This window comes from Schistocerca gregaria, chromosome 3, assembly GCF_023897955.1.
Source record: "Schistocerca gregaria isolate iqSchGreg1 chromosome 3, iqSchGreg1.2, whole genome shotgun sequence".
NCBI lineage: Eukaryota > Metazoa > Arthropoda > Insecta > Orthoptera > Acrididae > Schistocerca > Schistocerca gregaria.
The window spans coordinates 193,936,391-193,956,181 of record NC_064922.1 but is presented as its reverse complement, the minus strand read 5'-3'; the positions used below and the strand labels follow the sequence as shown (position 1 = coordinate 193,956,181).

Sequence of the window (19,791 nt, the reverse complement as noted above, 5' to 3'; positions counted from 1 at the left end):
CTGTTAAGAGGTCCGTGGGTCATCGACCCTGGACACGAAAGTTGACTTTTGATTTAACCTACCAGCAAGTCAGGATTGTTGACATTGTGTCGTTGGGAGTTCGTTATCGGTTGTTGGGATATTCCTGCGAACAACAACGTTGGAAAATTGTAGCCACCCTCCGGTGAAGTTTCACTGTATTTGGTACTTTGAATTGAAGTGCACCCGCGAAATTTTCTGCCTTGTGGCCATTAACGTTCCGGTTTCCTGCACTGGGCGTCGTCGTAAATTTCAGGCAGTGTAGTTTCCTCATCGTGTTGTTGCTGCCCAACACGGTGTGTAGTTTGACAGCTCCGTGTATGATTGGTTGTGGGCGCCAATATCTTCTACGTTGTTCCGTTGAACTCCCTGTTGTGCCCTGGTCGGGTGAAGTGGAAGTTATCTTGTCTGTGGGTCCGTTGACTGTCGGTCGGTTGGGTTGTCGTCGGATCGTGAATGGTTGGCCTGACTCCCTGTCTCACCTAAGCGAGCGTTAGTGTTTGAATTACAGGTCAACACTCGAACATCTGGGCGCCCTTGTGTGTGTGCTGCTTTTTTTAAAATTTGTTCTTCTTGTTGGTACTTGTATGTCTTCTAGCCAGTTTTGTGTATTAAATTAGGGTTGTTTTACTCGTAAGGCCTTCAGCGTAGTTTAAAGTACTGTTTCACGTAAGTCCTTGGGCATAATTTTTTTTTAATTTTTTCGGCCTTCAGCCGATTTGAATTTAACTTGTTTACTACCTGTTTTAAGATAAGGCTTGCCTTTAAATTTCTGATTATACTTTCATTTTAAGTTATTGGCCTTCTGCTGTTTTTTAATTAGGCTTTCAGCCGATAATTAACTGCCCCAAATATTAAAGCTGCGTATTAAAAAAATGTTTTTTTTTTTTTAATGTTTGGTCGCATAATAAAGTTGTATGTTGAAGTGTAACTGACAGCTCCTTATTTTGGCCCCTTTCCACAATTTATTCTATCTGTCTCGTCCTCCGGGTGAAGCAGGGCATTTCAGAGCCTGAAAAGTTTCTAAAACCGTTTCATGGGATAAAAAGTGACTGGTTGTAGTTTTATGTATTTACATTCAGTTAACAGTCACGGGTTCTAAAATATTCGTAATGGATAAGCGTAATCTACAACGTTCTTTGGTGCGGCCAGCATAAGTACTTGAGAGTAGTCTTTGATTGGAGCTGCGCTGCACCAAACCTACGGTTCAGTACTTTTGGTACACTACGTAAATGGCATATTAAATCGTAGGCTTATCGTAGTATTGGTAGCATTGGTAGGAAAAGAATCATAAATGAATTTGTAAGAAAGAAAATGGGAGAAGACGCCTTATACTTGTTTTTTGTTTGGTTGTTTGTTTGTTTTGTATATAATTAGAACAGCACACCATTCAGTGTTAGTCAATTATGCATTATATATCCTTACAGGAAGTTAATAGGGAATAAAAATTAATTGATCACGTAATAGCTACGCGTTTATGTAACCAAAGCAATTACTTTTGCTGCAAGTACAGTTTACTTGCACAAACATAAAACATATAAAATTATTATTGTTATTTTGTACTCAGTAGAACGTTAATCATCACGATCAAAGGCAAGAGTTTTTTTCATTGTTGATAAATGAAAAAGCTATTTATGAATAACAGAAACATGTTTACGTAAGTTCGAGAAACTACTGAAGCGATGTCTGATATATTTTTGTTTTTGTGTTTCTATTTATTTTAACTTTTTGTTGAGGAAATTGGGTTTTCTAGCTCTATATGATGAACCTTATTGTTTTCTTTATTTTTACTAAAATATTATTCTATTCCACGTTACAAATCAACATTTTTCGAACGAAACAGGAATTAAACAATGACAGTTTCAATCTTGCAATAAATACTGTTTAGTTTTAAGTAACAGACAGGACGATAATTACGTAGATAAATATGTTCCGCAGGCTACCCGGCCCATTATAAACCCTCATTCAGGTTCTAGACGGTTCGACACTTCCCGATTTTAAGGAGAGTCTAGTAAAACACTGATCACACACGTAAAGAAAGCGATCGTTATGAGTAAACGCCCAAAGTGAATGCAGCACGCGTAGCATACAGGTAACGTGGGTACGATGTTAAACGACCAAAGCTACTAGGAAAACCAGCGTAGTTTTATGGTACTCCACAGAAGCCTATGGTAGTTTTACAACTCTGACTAGAGCACATCAGTGTCTTCTGTGGGAGGCGCCACAATCCCACTCTTGGGAGCAGCCGTGGTGGTGGGCGGCGCGCGCGTCTTCTGCGGTATACAGGACGACGGCTACTAGTCTTGGCATCATATTTCAGCGGGACTAAGTAGCAGCAGAGCCCCTCCTGAAGATGATGGACAGATGGACCGCCGAAACATCGAGACAGCTGGGTTTCAGAATCCAGCAGCAATTCTAAGGAGACTACCGATGTGGAGATCGTTATAGTCATGGCTCTGCCCGGTACAGGAGCGAACTGCTATAGGCAGCGTCACTGGCTGGTACCAGCAAGGAGAAAAGTCCAAGCTGTCTCTGCAAGACATAACGCTGTGGAGCAATCGAACATGGCGGACTTGAAGTTGCGCCTGTGTAGCCTTTAGTAGGTTGACGGCTTGCATCAGGAGTGCGCTGTCCATAGGCTCAATATATAGCATGCCTTATGTTGTTTCGCTATAGAGAAGTCCGTTCCTTGAAGTTCTTGGAAAGCACGAACTACAGGGTGCGTCAAAAAAAAAAAATGTATACACACTTTGAACTGTCATAGACAATTTATTTCCCGTTCTAAAAAGGTTAAATATCTGTGAGAAAGTAATGTTATGTTTCTTCAACAGGTGGCAGCAGTGGCAAGGAAGTAACTGCAACATGGCGGACGTGCGTTTGAGCTTTGAAGAGCGGAAGCAGATAATTAAGTGGTACTGGAAGTTTGAGAATGTAGCTGCAGTTCGAAGACAGTGGAGAAGTTTGTATGGTACAGAACCACCTTCAAGGTTAACAATTACACGTCTATGAGACAAATTCGAAATTCGTGGAACAGTGTGTGATGTGCATAAAGGTCGATCAGGGAGACCTCGTACAGCTACAAGTGATGATTCCGCAACTGCGATCTTTGAACTGTTTCAGCGTTCGCCTCAAAAATCTTCAAGCCAAGCGGCATGTGAGAGTAATGTAAGTGCTAGTAGTGTGCTACGCATACTGAAGAAAGGCAAGTTTCGTGTGTACATTCCAAGACTAGTACAACAACTAAGTGACGACGATCCAGATCGAAGGTTAGAATTTTGTTAATGGGTTCAGGAAATGGTGAGATGTGGACTGGGACTTATGGGTAGCATAATTTGGTCGGATGAAGCCCAATTCAAACTCAATGGAACTGTCAATAAGCACAATTGTGTGTACTGGGCTGAAGATAATCCTCACATTACAGTTGAAAAGGCTCTGCATTTGCCTGGTGTAAATGTGTGGTGTTGTTTTGTCTGCAAGGGGACTCATTGGGCCTTTCCGCTTTGAAGGTACTGTTACTGGAGAAACGTACCTAACAATGCTTGCTGACTCCACATTCCCTGACATTCGTGCATTATACGGTAATGATGAGTTTTATTTCCAACAAGATGGCGCCCCGCTGCACTATCATAGGGACGTACGAACGTACCTGGATCACAATGTGCCAGGCCAGTGGATAGGACGCAGGGGACCAATCGACTCCAGACCTCACGCAGCTGGATTTCTTCTTATGGGGCACAGTAAAAGAGGAGGTGTACAAACGTAAACCACGTAACCTGGACACACTTTGGAATGAGATTCAGGCGGTTTGCGCAGAAATCTCATTGGATACTTTGGTACGATGTACAGAATCAGTGGTGACTCGTACTCAGAAATGTATTGATGCTGAAGGCCACCAGTTCGAACATTAACCACATTTGCAAAGTACATTTATTTTTCCAGTTGGACTTTAAGCTTTCCATTTCCAGAAATTTAACATTTTAGAAAGAGGTAAGAAATTTTCTATGACGCTTTAAAGTGTGTATACATCTTTTTTTTTTGACGCACACTGTATAGATGAGTGCTGAATTGTGTATGTGAGTCTTATACATACGACATGCAAGTTCAAATGGCTCAAATGGCTCTGAGCACTATGGTACTTAACATCTGGGGTCATCAGTCCCCTAGAACTTGGAACTACTTAAACCTAACCAACCTAAGGACATCACATACATCCATGCCCGAGGCACGATTCGAACCTGCGACCTTATTGATATTAGGGAACCAAATTGCTTGATCAGTGACGTCTATGTATCTAGGCAATGAAATTGTTCTCAGGTAAATTTGACCATTAGGATTCCGAGACCATTAGAATGAAGCTATACAACTTTAGTACTCACTTCAGTATCACTAAAGGGTTCCTTACAGCGTTCGTAACTATTTGGGCCAAGAGTCTTGCTACAATATCCATACTTCTCAACTTTGCACTAAAACAAGGGACATTGTTGCCTTTAATGAGATCTCCATATCTTTAATAGAGCGCCGACTCTATCGGGTACCTAACTCCATAAGGTATACAGCCTCGGCTATGGAGCATGTGCACAGAGTTATTAAAGCCCACCACTTGCCTAAAGACGTGCCGGCCACAGTGGCCGAGTGGTTCTAGGTGCTTCAGTACAGAACTGCGTGACTGCTACGGTTGCAGGTTCGATTCCTGACTCGGGCATGGATGTGTGTGATGTCCTTAGTTAGGTTTAAGTAGTTCTAAGTTATAGGGGACTGATGGCCTCAGATGTTAAGTGTCATAGTGCTCAGAGCCGTATGCACCATTTTAACCTAAATATATTGGAAAATAATTAATCAGAATTCCACGTCTGCCCATGGGAGTGAACTTGCAGCTTCAGCTAAGCTTCCCATACTGACAGAATAACTTTGTCGACTGCCGGAGATTACTAACATTCAGCTTGAGGTAAGCAACATTTTTGAACACTAACTTTGACCCAGAGAAGAGTTCATTTATTGACTGAAAGTTCCATCCTTGTTTCATTACAATATGCACGCATATTCAATGAACCACTGCAATGTACTTCTGAACATTACAGGCACTGCAATATCGAACTTATTCGTCGACAATGGACAAGCGAATTTCAATTAAAATGTCCCGACTATATGGGGATATGCGTAATGACAGTATAATTGCAGACTGTACATACATGGTTAATGATGTAAGAACATTTCGGTATGGGCATGGAGCATGCTCAGATAGCCTAATGCTAAGGCGATCGGTCGTGAAAAGTGGGAAGTCCAGCTGGAGTTCCTGTACGGCAAAAATTTTCATCTTCATTGTTCCGTTATACAGTTGGTGGTTGTCCATATTCAGAACTGTGAATATATTTCATGTAGTCGCCACAGTGCACACGCAACCATATGTGAAGGAACATTGCTTCGTATTTTTAACAACACAGGCGCTGTAATGTTGTGAATACTTAAAATGGCTTCTGGAGCAGAATGCGGTCACTCTAATCAGTCATCCCTCCTCTGGCCAATGAAACTCTGCTACTAAGTGCTGTCTCCCACCAGGGCTTCTCACAATATTGTCACTTGTGCTGAATGCAAGTACTCTGCAGAAAGAAGAGGGTGAAATATCTAACTTATGCTGATAACACAGCCATTTATCTGTTTTTTTTTTATTTATTGTTAATTTCACACCTGATACAGGGAGGCTAGCAGCGGCACATTACGCCACTCTTCGGCCACAGACAAAACTAATGATGCAAAAGAAGACAATTGCAGAACAGACAGGGTGGATATACAAACGTAGACATACAAAATTAAAACACAAGGAGCCGTTCACGGATGCAGAGTCCAAAATAAAAATGTTCAGACATGTGGACATGCACAGAGATGACAGATGGCACACACGAACGAGTAACACTGGAACATTTGAACACAGACACGACGACACACACAAACACTAGACGACGATCTGCAGCGCACGAAAGTTCACTATACATGTGTCAGTGTGGGACCTGCCAAAAGGGGAAGAAAGGGGTGGGGGGAGAGAGTAGAGTAGGTAGAGGCCACTGGCAAAGGAGATGGGAGGGGGAGGAAAGAAGGGGTTGGGGAAGCCCGGGGGAGGAGGGAGGGAGGAAGGGAGGGGAGAGAGAAGGGAGAGAGGGTGCCTTGGGAGAAAACACAGGGTGCGGTAGAGGAGGATCAGAGTTGGTAGAAGGGGTAGATGGAGGGGATGAGGGCATCATCAGGGAGGGGGAGTTGGTGGAAGTCACCTTGGGCGAGGGTATGGAGAGTGGAGAGATGGAGAGCAGGTGGGACGTTGGAATATGGGCGCAGCAGCAGACGGGGGTGGCGGAGGATGCAAGAGACAAGCGAGTGAGGGGGATCAATTTTGCGGGAGGTGTAGAGGATCCTTATCTGTTCAAGAAAAAGAATGGAATAAGGTCACAGAGGATCCGCGTGGGGGAGGGGAGATGGATGCGATAGGTGAGGCAGAGTGCATGGCGTTCTAGGATTTGAAGGGAATAGTAAAAGGTAGGAGGGGCAGAGATTCAGGTGGGATGAGTGTAGCAAAGGATAGGGAGGATAAGGGATTTATAGGTGTGGTGGATGGTGAAGGGGTCCAGACCCTATGTGCGGCCAGAAAGGAGCTTGAGGAGATGGAGTCGGAAGTGTGCCTTGGCTTGGATTGTCTGGAGATGGGGAGAGGCGGGGTCCAGGAGAGGCGATGGTCAAGGGTGACGCCAAGGTACTTAAGGGTGGAGGTGACGGCGATAGGACAGCCATAAATGGTGATATAGAACTCGAGGAGACGGAAGGAAGGGATGGTTTTGCCTACAGTGATCTTGGAGGGATTGACCTTGAGCAACCACTGGTTACTCCAGGCAGTGAACTGGTCAAGATGGGATTGGAGAACGCGGTGTCATTGGTGTACTAGAGAATGTGGATGGGGTGTGAAGGCAGTGGCATGTCCATTGTATACAAAGGTAGAGAAGAGGGGAGAGGACGGAACCTTGAGGCACACCGGCGGAGGGGTAGAAGGTGTAGGAATTCGTGTTATGGATGGTGACATAAGAACGACGTTGGGAAAGAAAGGACCTGATGATACGGACGTAGCTGATAGGAAGGGCGAAGGTTTGGAGCATAAAGAGGTGACCAGAATGCCACACACTGTCATAGGCGAGTTCAAGGTCGAGGGAGAGGAAGATGGCGGAGCGATTGGAGTTGAGCTGTTTGGAGAGGAGATGAGTGAGGTGAAGGAGAAGGTCATCGTTAAAGAAGGACGGTCGAAAGCCACACTGGGTAACAGGAAGGAGGTGGTGCTGGCGGAGATGCTGGTGGATACAGTGGGTAAGGAAGGATTCCAGGACCTTGCTGAAGACCAAGGTAAGGCTGACGGGATGGTAGGAGGGTTTGACGAACACCAGGATACGGGAGGTTTTCCACAGGCTGGGGTAGCAGCCAGTGGGCAAGACCACATTATATAGTCTGGCCAGGTGGAGAGGAAGGAGGCGGGGGCTTCACAGAGGTGGCGATAGGTAACACGATCGTGACCTGGAGCGGTGTTGCGTTTCGTGTAGTGATGATATCCTGAGTAGTGATGGGGGCATTGAGTACATTGGGTGCAATGTTGTCCAAGTACGGGAAGCCAGGGGCGAGGGGAGGGACAGAGGTGTCAGTTTGATTGCGGACAAGGGAAGAGGGAGTAATCGAATGGGGAATTTTTAAGGATGGTAAAGATATCAGACAGGTAGGAGACAAAGTGATTGGCCTTACTAAGGTTGTCAGGGAAGGGTTATTCATCATGAAAGAGAGGGTAGTAAGTGGTGGGGGGTTCGGTGTGGTAAGCTGGCGGAAGGCAGACCAGTACTTGGATGAGTTGATAAGAAGTGTAATATGAAGACAGGTGCATGTCTGTCACCAGTCCCGGCGTTTCTTAGCCGCAAACAAGTTCTGGACGTGTCTTTGCAGCTGCTGGTGGCATCGTAGTGTGCCTGGGTGGCGATGGTAGGGATGTGGGCTTCTATGGCCTCAGACAAGGTCTGCTAGAGAAAGGAGGCAGGATGGGTGACATCATTAGGGTGGTGGTAGGTGACAGGGTGGCTATCGACCTGAGTAGAGAGGGTATCCTGATAGGCATCCCAGTCGACATGGGAATAAACATGGACATATTTTGGGGAAGGGTCGATGCGAGGATCGGGATGGAGGCGATAACCGTCTGAAATGGTGAGGAGGACAGGGAGATGGTCACTACCAATAGGGTCAAGGACATCCACCGCTATGCAGCCAAGGAGGTTGGATGAGGAGAGGACGACATCCGGAGTGGTATTGGATTCAGTGCACATGTGCTGGGGAAGGGGAACAAGGTCGCCTTGGAGGGAGGAGAGGAACCGATGCCACTGCCGTAACTGGACAGCGTAACGACTATGAATGTTGAGTTCAGTGGCGATCACTTAGGAGGAGAAGGCACGATCTATGTGGGAAAGGAAGTCAAAAGGAATAGGGGCGTTAGGGCGGACATAGATGGTGGCGCAGGTAACGGTGAGGCCAGGGAAGAAGAGACTAAGGATCAGATGTTCTGTGGGGATGGGAAGGAGGGGTTGGAGCTGAACAGGGATCTGGCGGTGCTGGCCGATGGCCACTCCACCATGCACTATCAGGAGGGGATTATTGGAGCAGTGGAGGAGGTAGGGCGATGTGTGGACGGTATGCTGGGGCTGTAGAAAGGTTTCGTTTAAGAGGAAGGCATCCATGTGGTGGGTCATGAGGGTGTGCATGAGAACGTTCTTGTTGGTGGGTAGGGAGCGGATGTTGTTAAACAAGATATGGTGCTGTCGCGCCATGACAGGAATTAAGACAAGGGTATCAAGACGGTAGAAGGTGAAGTGGGCCTGGTTGTGGGAATAGGTGGCACAAGTGTTAAGGTGCAAGACAGATTGGGACACGAGGGATACCTGCTGGACGATGTGAGGGTGCTGGAATGGGTGGATGTTCTGGAGGACGATGGTGACAAACCTGATGACGTCCTTGGCAGTGGGTAGGGGACGGAGGGAGTTGCCAGGAGGGGTGGGGGCGTCCAGAGAGGGGATGGGGATGATGAGTTCAGGTGTTGTGTGGGGGGGTCAGGGCTTGCATTCCTGGAGTAGGTGGGATGCGGGAGGTTACAGGTGTTGCAGGATGGAGGGGACTGGAGATTGGGACACTGCATGAGGAAATGCGCCTGTTTGCAGAACGGGCAGACAGGGACCTTGCAGCACTCTGATGTTGGGTGTGCACTGTAGCGCAGGCACCTCTGGCAGCGGATGGATTGAGGAGGGAAATGAGAGGCGTCGCCCTTGTACCGGTGATGGAACAGAAGGGCACCTCCTTATGCGGGTGGGTCTGGCAGGATTGAAGATCGTCCACACTGCACGGACGTCTAGGTAGGGATGCGCCTCTATCTCCGCCAGCACCTCCTCCACTGTGATCGTTGGACCAAGATGAGTAATCACGGCAGTGAGGTTCAGTGGGTGATGTGGGGCTTGAGGTTGGTGGGAGAAAGAAGGGGTAGGAGCAGGGGAGAGGGAGGTGTTAGGGCCAAAGCGGGTGATGGGGGTTCGGGAGTGGATGTCAGAGTGAAGGGTGGGGCTAGCAGAGTTGACGAGAACAGAGTCTCGACAGGGAGTGTGGAGGGCGATGCGAGCTCTGGGACAGTGTTGGCGGCGGAGTAGTGTGAGGTTCCGAACCTTAAGGAGGGAGTGATCAGGATGGGAGAGGAACTATTTGTAGGAGGAGGGGGAGGAGGAGGAGGTAGCGGAGGTGGCAGAAAGAACAGGTCGGGAGAGATCCATTGCATCCTGGGGGGCAGTAGGAGGATGAGGCTGGGACTTTTTGGGAGCAGAGGAGGCAGGGGTGCCTCTGGGGCGCTTAACGGCGACTGAAGAGGTGGCATGTGGGACAGAAGCAACTGGGAGAGGGGAGGTGACAGGTCCTGTCGTGGATGCTGGAGCTGGCGCCGAAGAAGGGGATGGTGAAGATGGCGAAGACGATGACGAAGGTGACAACGAGAGTGGGGTGTGGTCCGTGACCACCACCCTGGTGGGGGCTGCAGAGACGGAGGTAACAGGGTGATGGAGTTGATGGAAGGGATCAGAGGAGGGGGCATGGAAGGGTGGAGCAGGGGACTGAGAAGTGGGGGGATGGAAAGAGGGGGGGCGATTGGGCACACCACGTAATTGTGGTGGTGGCAGCAGAGGGAGAAGTTTATACAATGCTGGTAGTGGTGGTAGTGGTAGTGCTGGTGGGGGTTGACATGATTACAAGGAAGAAAAGGACATGACAGGACAGGACCGGAATAAAGAAGAAAACTAGGAACTCACAAATATGGACAAAGATTGACAAAATGCTGACTGGGGCCGAAGCCCCACTCTACTGCCAATGACGGGAGATGACCGCAGAGGCTGATGGGCTAGCTGGCTGGCTTGCTGGAACACTGGCTGGCTGGCCGGAATGGTGGCTGGCTCGCTGGAATGCTGCCTGGCTGGCCGGAACTCTAGCTGAATGGCCAGAACGCTGGCTAGCTGGCCAGAACACTGGCTGCCTGGAAGAAATGCTGGCTGGCTGGCATGAACACTGCCTGGTGGGAACGCTGCCTGGCTGGCCTAAACATGGGATGGCTGGCTGGAATGCTCGCTGGCTGGAAGGAACACTGGCTGGCTGCCCAGAACGCTGGATGGTGGGGACGCTAGCTGGCTGGTCGGAAAGCTGTCTGGCTGGCCAGAACGCTGGTTGGGGCTGGCTGAAACGCTGGCAGGCTGGCCAGAACACTAACTGGCTGGTGGGAATACGGGCTGGCTGGTCAGAATGCTGGCTGGCTGGCCAGAACGCTGGCTGGCTGGCTGGATTGCTGGCTGGTGGGAACGCTGGCTGGCTGGTCGGAATGCTGGCTGGCTGGCCGCAAAACAGGCTGTCGAGAACGCTGGCTGGTTGGCCTAAACAAAGACTGGCTGCCCTTACCACTGGTTGGCTGGACGGAACACTTCGTGGCTGGCCGGAACGCTGGTAGGCAGGAATAATGGTTGGCTGGTCAGAATGCTGGTTGGCTGGCACGAATGCTCGCTGGTTGGTCAGAATGCTGGCTGATTGACCGAGACACTGGCTGGCTGGTCGGAGCACTGGATGGTTGGGACACTGGCTGGCTGGTTAGAATGCTCGCTGGATGACCGGAACCCTGGCTGGCCGCAAACTGGCTGGCTGGCTGTAACTGTGACTGGCTGGCCTTAACGCTGGCTGGCTGGCCTGAACGGTGGCTGGCTGGCCGGAATGCTGGCTGGCTGGCTGCAGTGCTGGCTGGTGGGCTGGAACGCTGGCTGGCTGGCCTGAACGGTGGCTGGCTGGCCAGAATGCTGGCTGGCTGGCTGCAATGCTGGCTGGTGGGCCGGAACGCTGGCTGGCTGGCCGGAACGAGGTATGGCTGGCCGGAATGCTGGCTGGCTGGCCTAAGCACTGGCTGGCTGGCTGGCCGGAACTCTGGCTGGCGGGAATACTGGCTAGCTGGTCAGAATGCTGACTGACTGGCCGAATGCTGCTAGGCGGCCGGAACGCTGGCTGGTTGGAATGCTGGCTGGATGGTCGAAATGCCGGCTGCCTGGCCGAAACGCTGGCTGGCTGGTCGGAATGATGGATCGCTGCCCGGAACGCTGGCTGGCTGGTCGGAATGCTAGCTCGCTGTCCGGAACGCTGGATGGCTGGCTGGAACGCTGGCCGGCTGGCCAGAAACCTGGCTGGCTGGCCGGAATGTTGGCTGGCTGGCTGGAACGATAAGTGGATGGCCAGTACGCTGCTGATTGGCTGGAACACTGGCTGGCTGGCCAGAACACTGCCTGCCTGGCCGGAACGCTGACTGCCTGGCCACAACACTGGCTGGTGGGAACACTAGCTCGCTGGCCGGAACACTGGTTGGCTGGCCATAATGCTGGCTGGCTGGCCAGAACACTGGCTTGGTGGCCGGGATGCTGGCTGGCCGGAAAGCTGCCTGGTTGGTCCTAATGCTGGCTCGCTGACCAAAACACGGGATAGTTGGTCAGGGCACTGGCTGGTTGGAACACTGGCTGGCTGGCCGGAACACTTGCTGGCTAGCCGGAACACTGGCTGGCCAGAATGCTAGCTGGCTGGGCGGAACACTGGGTGTTGGGAAAGCTGGCTGGTTGGTCATTAAACTCGGCTGGCTAACGGGAACCTTGACTGGCTGGCTGGAACGCAGTCTGGCTGGCCGCAACACTGCCTGGCGAGAGCGCTGGCTGGCTGGCCTAAATACTGCCTGCCACACCGGAACACTGGCTGGCAAGAATACTGGCTGGCTGGTCAGAATGCTGACTGGCTGGCCGAAATGCTGGCTGGCTGGACTGAATGCTGGCTGGTGGGAACGCTGTCTGGCTGGTCAGGAGGCTCGGCTGGCTGGTTGGAACACTGGCCGGCTGGCCGGAATGCTTTCTGGCTGGCAGGAACACTGTCTGGATTGCCAGAACGCTGGCTGGTTGGTCAGAATGATAACTGGCTGGCCGGAACGCTGGCTGGTGGGAATGCAGGCTGGTTGGGCAGAACACTATCTGGCAGGCTTGAACGCTGGCTGGCCGGAACACTAGCTGGCTGGCCAGAACAATGGATGGCTGGCCGGAACACTGGCTGGCTGGCCGGACTCCTGGCTGCCTGACCGGATCGCTGGCTGGATGGCAGGTACGCTGGCTGGCTGGCCAGAACAGTGGATGGCTTTCCGGAACACTGGCTGGCTGTCCAGAACGCTAGCTGGATGGCTTGAATGCTGGCTGGTTGGATAGAATGCTGGCTGGCTTGCCGGTACTCTGGCTGGCTGGCCAGAACACTGGCTGGCTTTTCGGAACGCTGGCTGGCTGGCCGGAAAGAGAGCTGGATGGCCAGAATGCTGGCTGGCTGGCTTTAGCACTGGGTGGTTGGCCGGAACACTTGCTGGTTGGCTGGAACACGAGCTGGCTCACTGGAACACTGGCTGTCGATAACGCTATCTAGCTGGCCGGAACACTTGCAGGCTTTCCGGATCACTGGCAGCCCGGAACCCTGGGTGACGGGTCGGAATGCTCGCTGGCTGGCATGAATGCTGTCTGGTTGCCGGAACGCTGGCTGGCAGGCCGGAACGCTGGCTGGCAGCCCGTAAAGCAGGCTGGCTGGCTGGAATGCTGGCTGGCTGGTCAGAACACTGGCTGGTTGGAACACTGGCTGGCCTGCCAGAACATTGGCTGGCTGGCCAGGATCCTGGCTGGCGGTAATGCTGGCTGGTTGGTCAGAATGCAGGCTGGCTGGCCAGAATGGTGGCTGGCAGGCCGGAATGCTGGCTGGCAGCCCGTAAAGCAGGCTGGCTAGCTGGAACGCTGGTGGCTGGTCAGAACACTGGCTGGTTGTGACATTGGCTGGTCTACCGGAAATGTGGCTGGCTGGCCAGAACACTGGCTGGCCCGAATGCTGGCTGGTTGGTCAGAATGATGGTTGGCTGGCCTGAACTCGAACTAGCGGGAATTCTGGTTTGCTCTCCAGAACACTATCTGGGTGGCCTAAGCTTACCCTGGCCAGTACCCTGGCTGGCTGGTCAAAATGCTTTCTGGCAGTCCGACAGCACTAGCTGGCTGTCCTGAACACTGGCTAGCTGGTCGGAACGGTGGCTGGCTGTCTGGAATGCTGGCTGGTTGGCCGGAACACTTGCTGTCTGGCCGGAACCCTGGCTGGCTGGCCAGTACACTGGCTGGTTGGCCGGAACACTTGCTGGCTGGCCAGAACCTAGGCTGGTTGTCCAGAACACTAGCTGGCGGGAACCCTCGCTGGCTGGCCAGAAGTATGGCTGGCGAGAACGCTTGGTAGCTCTCTGGAACACTTGCTGGCTTTCCGGAACAATGGCAGGCCGGAAAGCTGGCTGGTGGGTCAGAATGCAGACTGGCTGGCCAGAACGCTGGCTTGATGGCCGGAACACTGGATGGCTGGCTGGAACTTATCTGCCACGCCAGAATGCTGCCTGGAACGCTGGCTGGCCGGAATGCAGGCTGGTTGGCCGGAACCCTGGCTGGCTGGCCGGAACCCTGGCTGGCTGGCCAAAACACTGGCTGGCTGGCGAGTACATTGGCTGGTTGGCTGGAACACTTGCTGGCTGGTCAGAACCCAGGCTGGTTGGCCAGAAGACTAGCTGGCGGGAACGCTGGCTGGCTGGCCGGAAGTATGGCTGGCGAGAACGGTGGGTAGCTGGCCGGAACACTTGCTGGCTTTCCGGAACACTGGTGGGCCGGAACACTGGCTGACTGGTCGGAATGATGGCTGTCTGGCCAGAATTCTGGCTGAGTGGCAAGAATGCTGGCTGGCAGCCCGGTATGCCAGCTGGCTGGCTAGAACGCTGGCTGGCTGGTTAGAACAATGGCTGGTTGGAACACTGGCTGGCCTGCCGGAACATTGGCTGGCTGGCCAGGAAGCTGGCTGGCGGGAATGCTGGCTGGTTGTCATAATGCAGACTGGCTAGCCGGAACGCTGGCTGGATGGCCGGAACGCTGGATGGCTGGCTGGAACGTTATCTGCCACGCCAGAATGCTGGCTGGAACACTGGCTGGCTGGTCAGAACACTGGCTGGTTGTGACATTTGCTGGTCTGCCTGAAATGTGGCTGGCTGGCCAGAACACTGGCTGTCCCGAATGCTGGCTGGTTGGTCAGAATGATGGTTGGCTGGCCTGAACCCGGACTGGCGGGAATTCTGGTTTGCTCACCAGAACACTATCTGGCCTGGCCTAAACTTACCCTGGCCAGAACCCTGGCTGGCTGGTCAAAATGCTTTCTGGCAGGCCGACAGCACTAGCTGCCTGTCCGGAACACTGGCTAGCTGGTCGGAACGGTGGCGGGCTGTCTGGAATGCTCGCTGGCTGGCCGGAACACTGCCTGGCTGGCCGGATTGCTTGCGGTATGGCCAGTACACTGGCTGGCTGGCCAGAACGCTGGATGGCTGACTGGAATGCTATCTTCCACGCCAGAATGCTGGCTGGAACGCTGGCTGGCTGGTCACAACACTGGCTGGTTGTAACATTGGCTGGCCTATCGGAAATGTGGCTGGCTGGCCAGAACACTGGCTGGCCCGAATGCTGGCTGGTTGGTCAGAATGGTGGTTGGCTGTCTGGAACACGGACTGGCGGGAATTCTGGCTGGCTCAATAGGAACACTATCTGGCTGACCTAAACACTGGCTGGCCAGAACCCTGGCTGGCTGTTCAAAATGCTTTCTGGCAGGCCGACATCGCTGGCTGGCTGTCTGGAACACTAGTTAGCTGGTCAGAACAGTGCCTGCTGTCCGGAACACTGGCTGGTTGTCCGGAACAGGTTGACCGAAACACTACCTGGCGGGAAAGCTGGCTGGCTATTCAGAACACTGGAGGGCCAGAACCATGGCTGACTGGTCGGAATGCTAGCTGGCTGGCTGGAATGCTGGCTGGCGGGAACACTCCCTGGCAGGACGGACAACATGCTGGCTGGCCTGAAATTTGGCTCCCTGGCTGGTCAGAACACTGGCTGCTTGTAACATTGGTTGGCCTACCGGAAATGTGGCTGGATGGCCGGAACGCTGGCTGGCCGGAATGCTGGCTGGTTGGTCAGAATGATGGACTGAACACTGGTTGCCCAGAACTCTGGCTGGATGGCCGATATGATGGTAGGCTGGCAGGAACGCTGGCTGTCTGTCTGGAACGCTGGCTGCTGGTCAAAACACTGGCTGGCGGGTATACTCCATGGCGGTCTGGAACTCTTGCTGGCTGGCCTGAATAATGGTTGGCCAGAACGCTGGCTGTCTGGTCAGAATGCTTGTTGGCTGGCGAAACGCTGGCTGGCTGCCTGTACACTGACAGGCACACTGGAACACTGGCTGGCTGGCTGGAAGACCGGTTGGTGGGAATGCTGGATTGCTGGCCAAAACACTATCTGGCTGACCTGAACCTAGTTGGCCAGAACAGTGGCTGGCTGGCCGGAATGCTCGATAGCTGGCTTCAATGCTAGCTGGTTGGTCAGAATGATAGCTGGCTGGCCAGAATGCTGGCTGGTGGGAATACAGGCTGGCTGCCGATATACTATTTGGCTTGCCTGAACGCTAGTTGACCGGAACACTGCCTGGTTGGCTAGAATGTGGCCTGGCTGGCCACAACGCTAGCTGGCTGGCCGGAACACTGGCTGGCTGGCCTGAACACTGGCTGGCTGTTCGTATTGCTTGCTGGATGGCCGGGACACTGGCTGGCTCGCCAGAACACTGGCTGGCTTTCTGGAACGCTGGCTGGCCGTAACGCTAGCTGGCTGGCTGGAACGCTGGCTGACACGCCAGAATGCTGGCTGCCTGCTTGTACACTGTCTGGCTGGCCGGAAAGGTGGCTGGCAGGCCGGAATGCTTGCTGGCTGGCCGGAACGCTGGCTGGATGCCCGGTACACTGGCTGGCTGACTGAAACACTGGCTGGCGGGAACGCTGACCGGTTGGCCGAACACTGGCTTGAGGGTACAGCAGCTGGCTGGCCAGAACACTTGCTGGCTGGCCTGAACGCTGGCTGACTGGTCGGAATGCTGGGTGGCTGGCCGGAACGCTGGTTGTGGGGGACACTCCCTGGCGATCAGAAACACTTGCTGGCTGGCCTGAGCGCTGGCTGACTGGTTGCAATGCTGGCTGGCTAGCCGGTACACTCGTTGGCTGGCTGGAACATTGTCTGGCGAGAACGCTAGCTGACTGGCCGGAACGCTGGCTGGCTGGCCGGAACACTGGCTGGCTGCACAGAACACTGGCTGGATGGCTGGTACTCTGGCTGGCTGGCCGGAATACTGGATTACTGGCTGGCCAGAACGCTGGCTAATGGCCGTAACACTGGCTGACTGGCCGGATTGCTGGCTGGCTGGCCAGCTGGACGGATCACTGATTGCCTGGCCGGAACTCTGGATGGCTGGCCGGAACGCTGGCTTGTTGGCCGGAACACTTGCTGGCTAGTTGGAACACTGGCTGGCTGGCCGAAACACTGGCTGGGTGACCGGAACAATGGCTGCTTGGCCGGAACACTGGCAGGCGGGAACGCTGTCTGGCTGGCTGGAACACTGGCTGCCAGGAGCGCTGGCTGGCTGGTCAGAACACTGGCTGGTTGGAACACTGGCTGGCCTGCCGGAACACTGGCTGGCTGGACGGGACTGGCTGGCATGAATGCTGGCTGGTTCGTCACAATGCTGACTGGCTGGCCGGAACGCTCGCTGGCAGAAATGCTGGATGGCTGACCGGAACACTATGTATCTGTCCTGAACGCTAGCTGGCCAGAACGCTGGCTCGTTGGCTGGAATGCTGGCTGGTTGGCAGGAACACTGGCTGGATGGCCAGTATGCTGGCCGGCTGGCCGAGACATTGGCTGGCGAGAACGCTTGCTGGCTGGCCGGAACGTTGACTGGCTGGCCGGAACACTGGCTGGCTGCCTGGTACGCTGGCTGGATGGCCGGTATGCTGGCTAGCTGGCCGGTATACTTGCTGGCTGGCCGGAACATGGGCTGGCTGGGTAGAACGCTGGTTGCCTGGCCGGAATGCTGGCTGGATGGCCGATACGCTGGCTGGCTGGCTGAAACACTGGCTGCCTGTCCGGAACACTGGGTGGCCGGCCGGAACGCTGGCTGTCTGGGACGCCGGCTGAATGACCAGTATGCTGGCTGGCTGGCCGGAATGCTGGCTCGTTGGTCGGAACATTGGCTGGCTGGCCGGAACATTCTCTGGTTGGCTGGAAAACTTCCTGAACACTGGAGGGCTGGAACCCTTCCTGACTGCTCGGAATGCGGGCAGGATGGCCAGAAGCTGGCTGGATGGCCAGAACACTGGCTGGCCTTCCGGAATACTGGCTGGCTGGCGGGAATACTGGCTGCTTTGTCAGATTCTGGCTGGCTTGCCGCAATCCTGCCTGGTGGGAATGCTGGCTTGATGGCCAGAACATTATCTGGTTGGCCTGAACGCTGGCTGGCCTGAACGCTGGCTGGCCAGAACGCTGGGTGGATGTCCGGTTCGCTGGCTGACTGGCCGGAGCACTGGATGCCTGGCCGGAACACTGGCTTCTGACGGAACGCTGGCTGGATAGCCGGTACTCTGGCTGGATGGCCGGTACTCTGTCTGGCTGGCCGGAACGCTGGTTGGCTGGCCAGAAAACTGGCTGGCTGGCCGGAACGCTGTCTGGCTGACCGAAACTCTGGCTGCCTGCTGGAACGCTTGCTGGCGGGCAGAAACCATGGTTGGTTGGCCGTAACACTGGCTGGATGGCCGGTACACTGGCTGGCTGGCTGGAACGCTGGCTAGATGGCCGGTACACAGGCTGGCTGGCCGGAACACTGGTTTGCTGGCTGGAACGCTGGCTGCTGGCCGGAACGCTTGCTGGCTGGCTGGCTGGAACACTGGCCGCTAGGCAGGATCGCTGGCTAGCTGGCCGGAACGCTGTCTGGCTGGCCGGTACACTGGCTGGCTGGGCAGAACACTGGCTGGATGGACGGAACGCTTGCTGGCTGGCCGGAACACTGGCTGGCTGGCTGGAACACTGGTGGCTGGCCGGAACACTGGCTGGTGGTAACGCTGGCTGCCTGGCCGGAACACTAGCTGGTGGGAACACTGGCTAGCTGGCCAGAACACTTGCTGGCTTACCGGAACGTTGGCTGGCCGGAGCCCTGGCTGACTGGTCGGAATTCTGGCTGGCTGGCCAAAATGCTGGCTGGCTGGCCGGAACGCTGGCTGGCTGGCCGGAACGCTTGCTGGCTTGCCGGAACACTGGTTGGCTGGCCGGAACACTGGCTGGCTGGCTGGAACATTGGTTGGCTTGCCGGAACACTGGCCGGTGGCCGGAACACTGGCTGACTGGTAGGAATGCTGGCTGGCTGGAACCCTCGCTGGCTGGTCCTGGAACACCTAACACTTTCATAAGTGGCTATGCCATTATCGAAGGGCATCCAGCAAGATTCGAAAATATCGAATTCTTGCCCTAATCTGCATCAGATACAGATAATTGCTTCCCAAAACCTTCCTCTCAACAGACTTTGCCGTGACAGGTATAATTTGATAGGTTGTACATCGGTTAAGGGTGTCCATTGATAGTGACTGGGCTAAATATCTCACGAAATAAGCGTCAAACCAAAAAACTACAAAGAACGAAACTTGCCTAGCATGAAGGGGGAAACCAGATGGCACTATGTTTGGCCCGCTATATGGCGCTGCCATAGGTCAGACGGATATCAACTGAGTATTTTTAAATAGGAACCCCCATTTTTAACTGCATATTCGTGTAGTATGTAATAGTCACAAACATATGGCTCACAATTTTAGGTGAACAGTTGGTAACAGGTAGGTTGTTTTAAATCAAAATACAGTATGTAGGTACGTTTGAAAATTTTATTTCGGTTTTTCCAATGTGATATATGTACCTTTGTGAACTTATCATTTCTGGAAACACGTGCTGTTATAGGGTGATTACCTGTAAATGCCACATTAATGCAATAAATGCTTAAAATGATGTCTGTCAACCTAACAACCTAAATGCATTTGGCAATACGTGTAACGACGTTCCTCTCAACAGCGAGTAGTTCGCCTTCCGTAATGTTCGCAGTTGCCTTGACAATGGATTGACGCATGTTGTCAGGCGTTGTCGGTGGATCACGATAGCTAATATCTCTCAACTTTCTCAACAGAAAGAAATCCGGGGACATCAGGTCCGGTGAACGTGCGGGCCATTGTGTGGTGACTCGACGACCAATCTGCCTGTCATGAAA

General features: G+C 53.2%; 3 protein-coding genes across 3 annotated transcripts; 1 reads left to right on the top strand and 2 right to left on the bottom strand.

Moving 5' to 3' along the window:
• Positions 1–10,435: 10,435 nt before the first annotated feature.
• Positions 10,436–11,053, top strand: LOC126355306 (circumsporozoite protein-like). The gene has a single exon (XM_050005598.1). It carries the CDS (start codon positions 10,436–10,438, stop codon positions 11,051–11,053), a length of 618 nt encoding a protein of 205 aa, XP_049861555.1.
• Positions 11,054–11,074: 21 nt separating this feature from the next.
• Positions 11,075–17,207, bottom strand: LOC126355305 (mucin-5AC-like). Its single transcript, XM_050005597.1, has 10 exons — positions 16,849–17,207; positions 16,181–16,787; positions 15,893–16,074; positions 15,580–15,798; positions 14,794–15,084; positions 14,027–14,402; positions 13,582–13,895; positions 13,002–13,486; positions 12,556–12,896; positions 11,075–11,521 (listed from the first exon to the last, which is right to left on the bottom strand). Exons 1-10 carry the CDS (start codon positions 17,205–17,207, stop codon positions 11,075–11,077), a joined length of 3,621 nt encoding a protein of 1,206 aa, XP_049861554.1.
• A 297-nt stretch (positions 17,208–17,504) lies between these two features.
• LOC126355304 (mucin-1-like) lies at positions 17,505–18,947 on the bottom strand. The gene is made up of 2 exons (XM_050005596.1): positions 18,674–18,947; positions 17,505–18,628 (listed from the first exon to the last, which is right to left on the bottom strand). Exons 1-2 carry the CDS (start codon positions 18,945–18,947, stop codon positions 17,505–17,507), a joined length of 1,398 nt encoding a protein of 465 aa, XP_049861553.1.
• Between the last annotated feature and the right edge of the window lie 844 nt (positions 18,948–19,791).

Excerpts from the sequence above, each read along its gene's own strand:
- LOC126355306 (XM_050005598.1), top strand. The coding sequence starts at position 10,436 with ATGACCGCAGAGGCTGATGGGCTAGCTGGCTGGCTTGCTGGAACACTG.
- LOC126355305 (XM_050005597.1), bottom strand. The coding sequence starts at position 17,207 with ATGCCAGCCAGTCCCGTCCAGCCAGCCAGTGTTCCGGCAGGCCAGCCA. Across the intron at positions 15,085-15,579 it reads GCCATCCAGCCACATTTCCG|GCCAGCCAATGTTACAACCA; the intron begins GTAGGCCAACCA and ends CATTTCCGATAG. Across the intron at positions 12,897-13,001 it reads TATCGACAGCCAGTGTTCCA|CCAGCCAGCGTTCCGAAAAG; the intron begins GTGAGCCAGCTC and ends CTTTCCGGCCAG.
- LOC126355304 (XM_050005596.1), bottom strand. The coding sequence starts at position 18,947 with ATGAAAGTGTTAGGTGTTCCAGGACCAGCCAGCGAGGGTTCCAGCCAG. Across the intron at positions 18,629-18,673 it reads TCCGGCCAGCCAACGTTCCG|CTAGTGTTCCGGCCAGGCAG; the intron begins GTAAGCCAGCAA and ends TGTTCCCACCAG.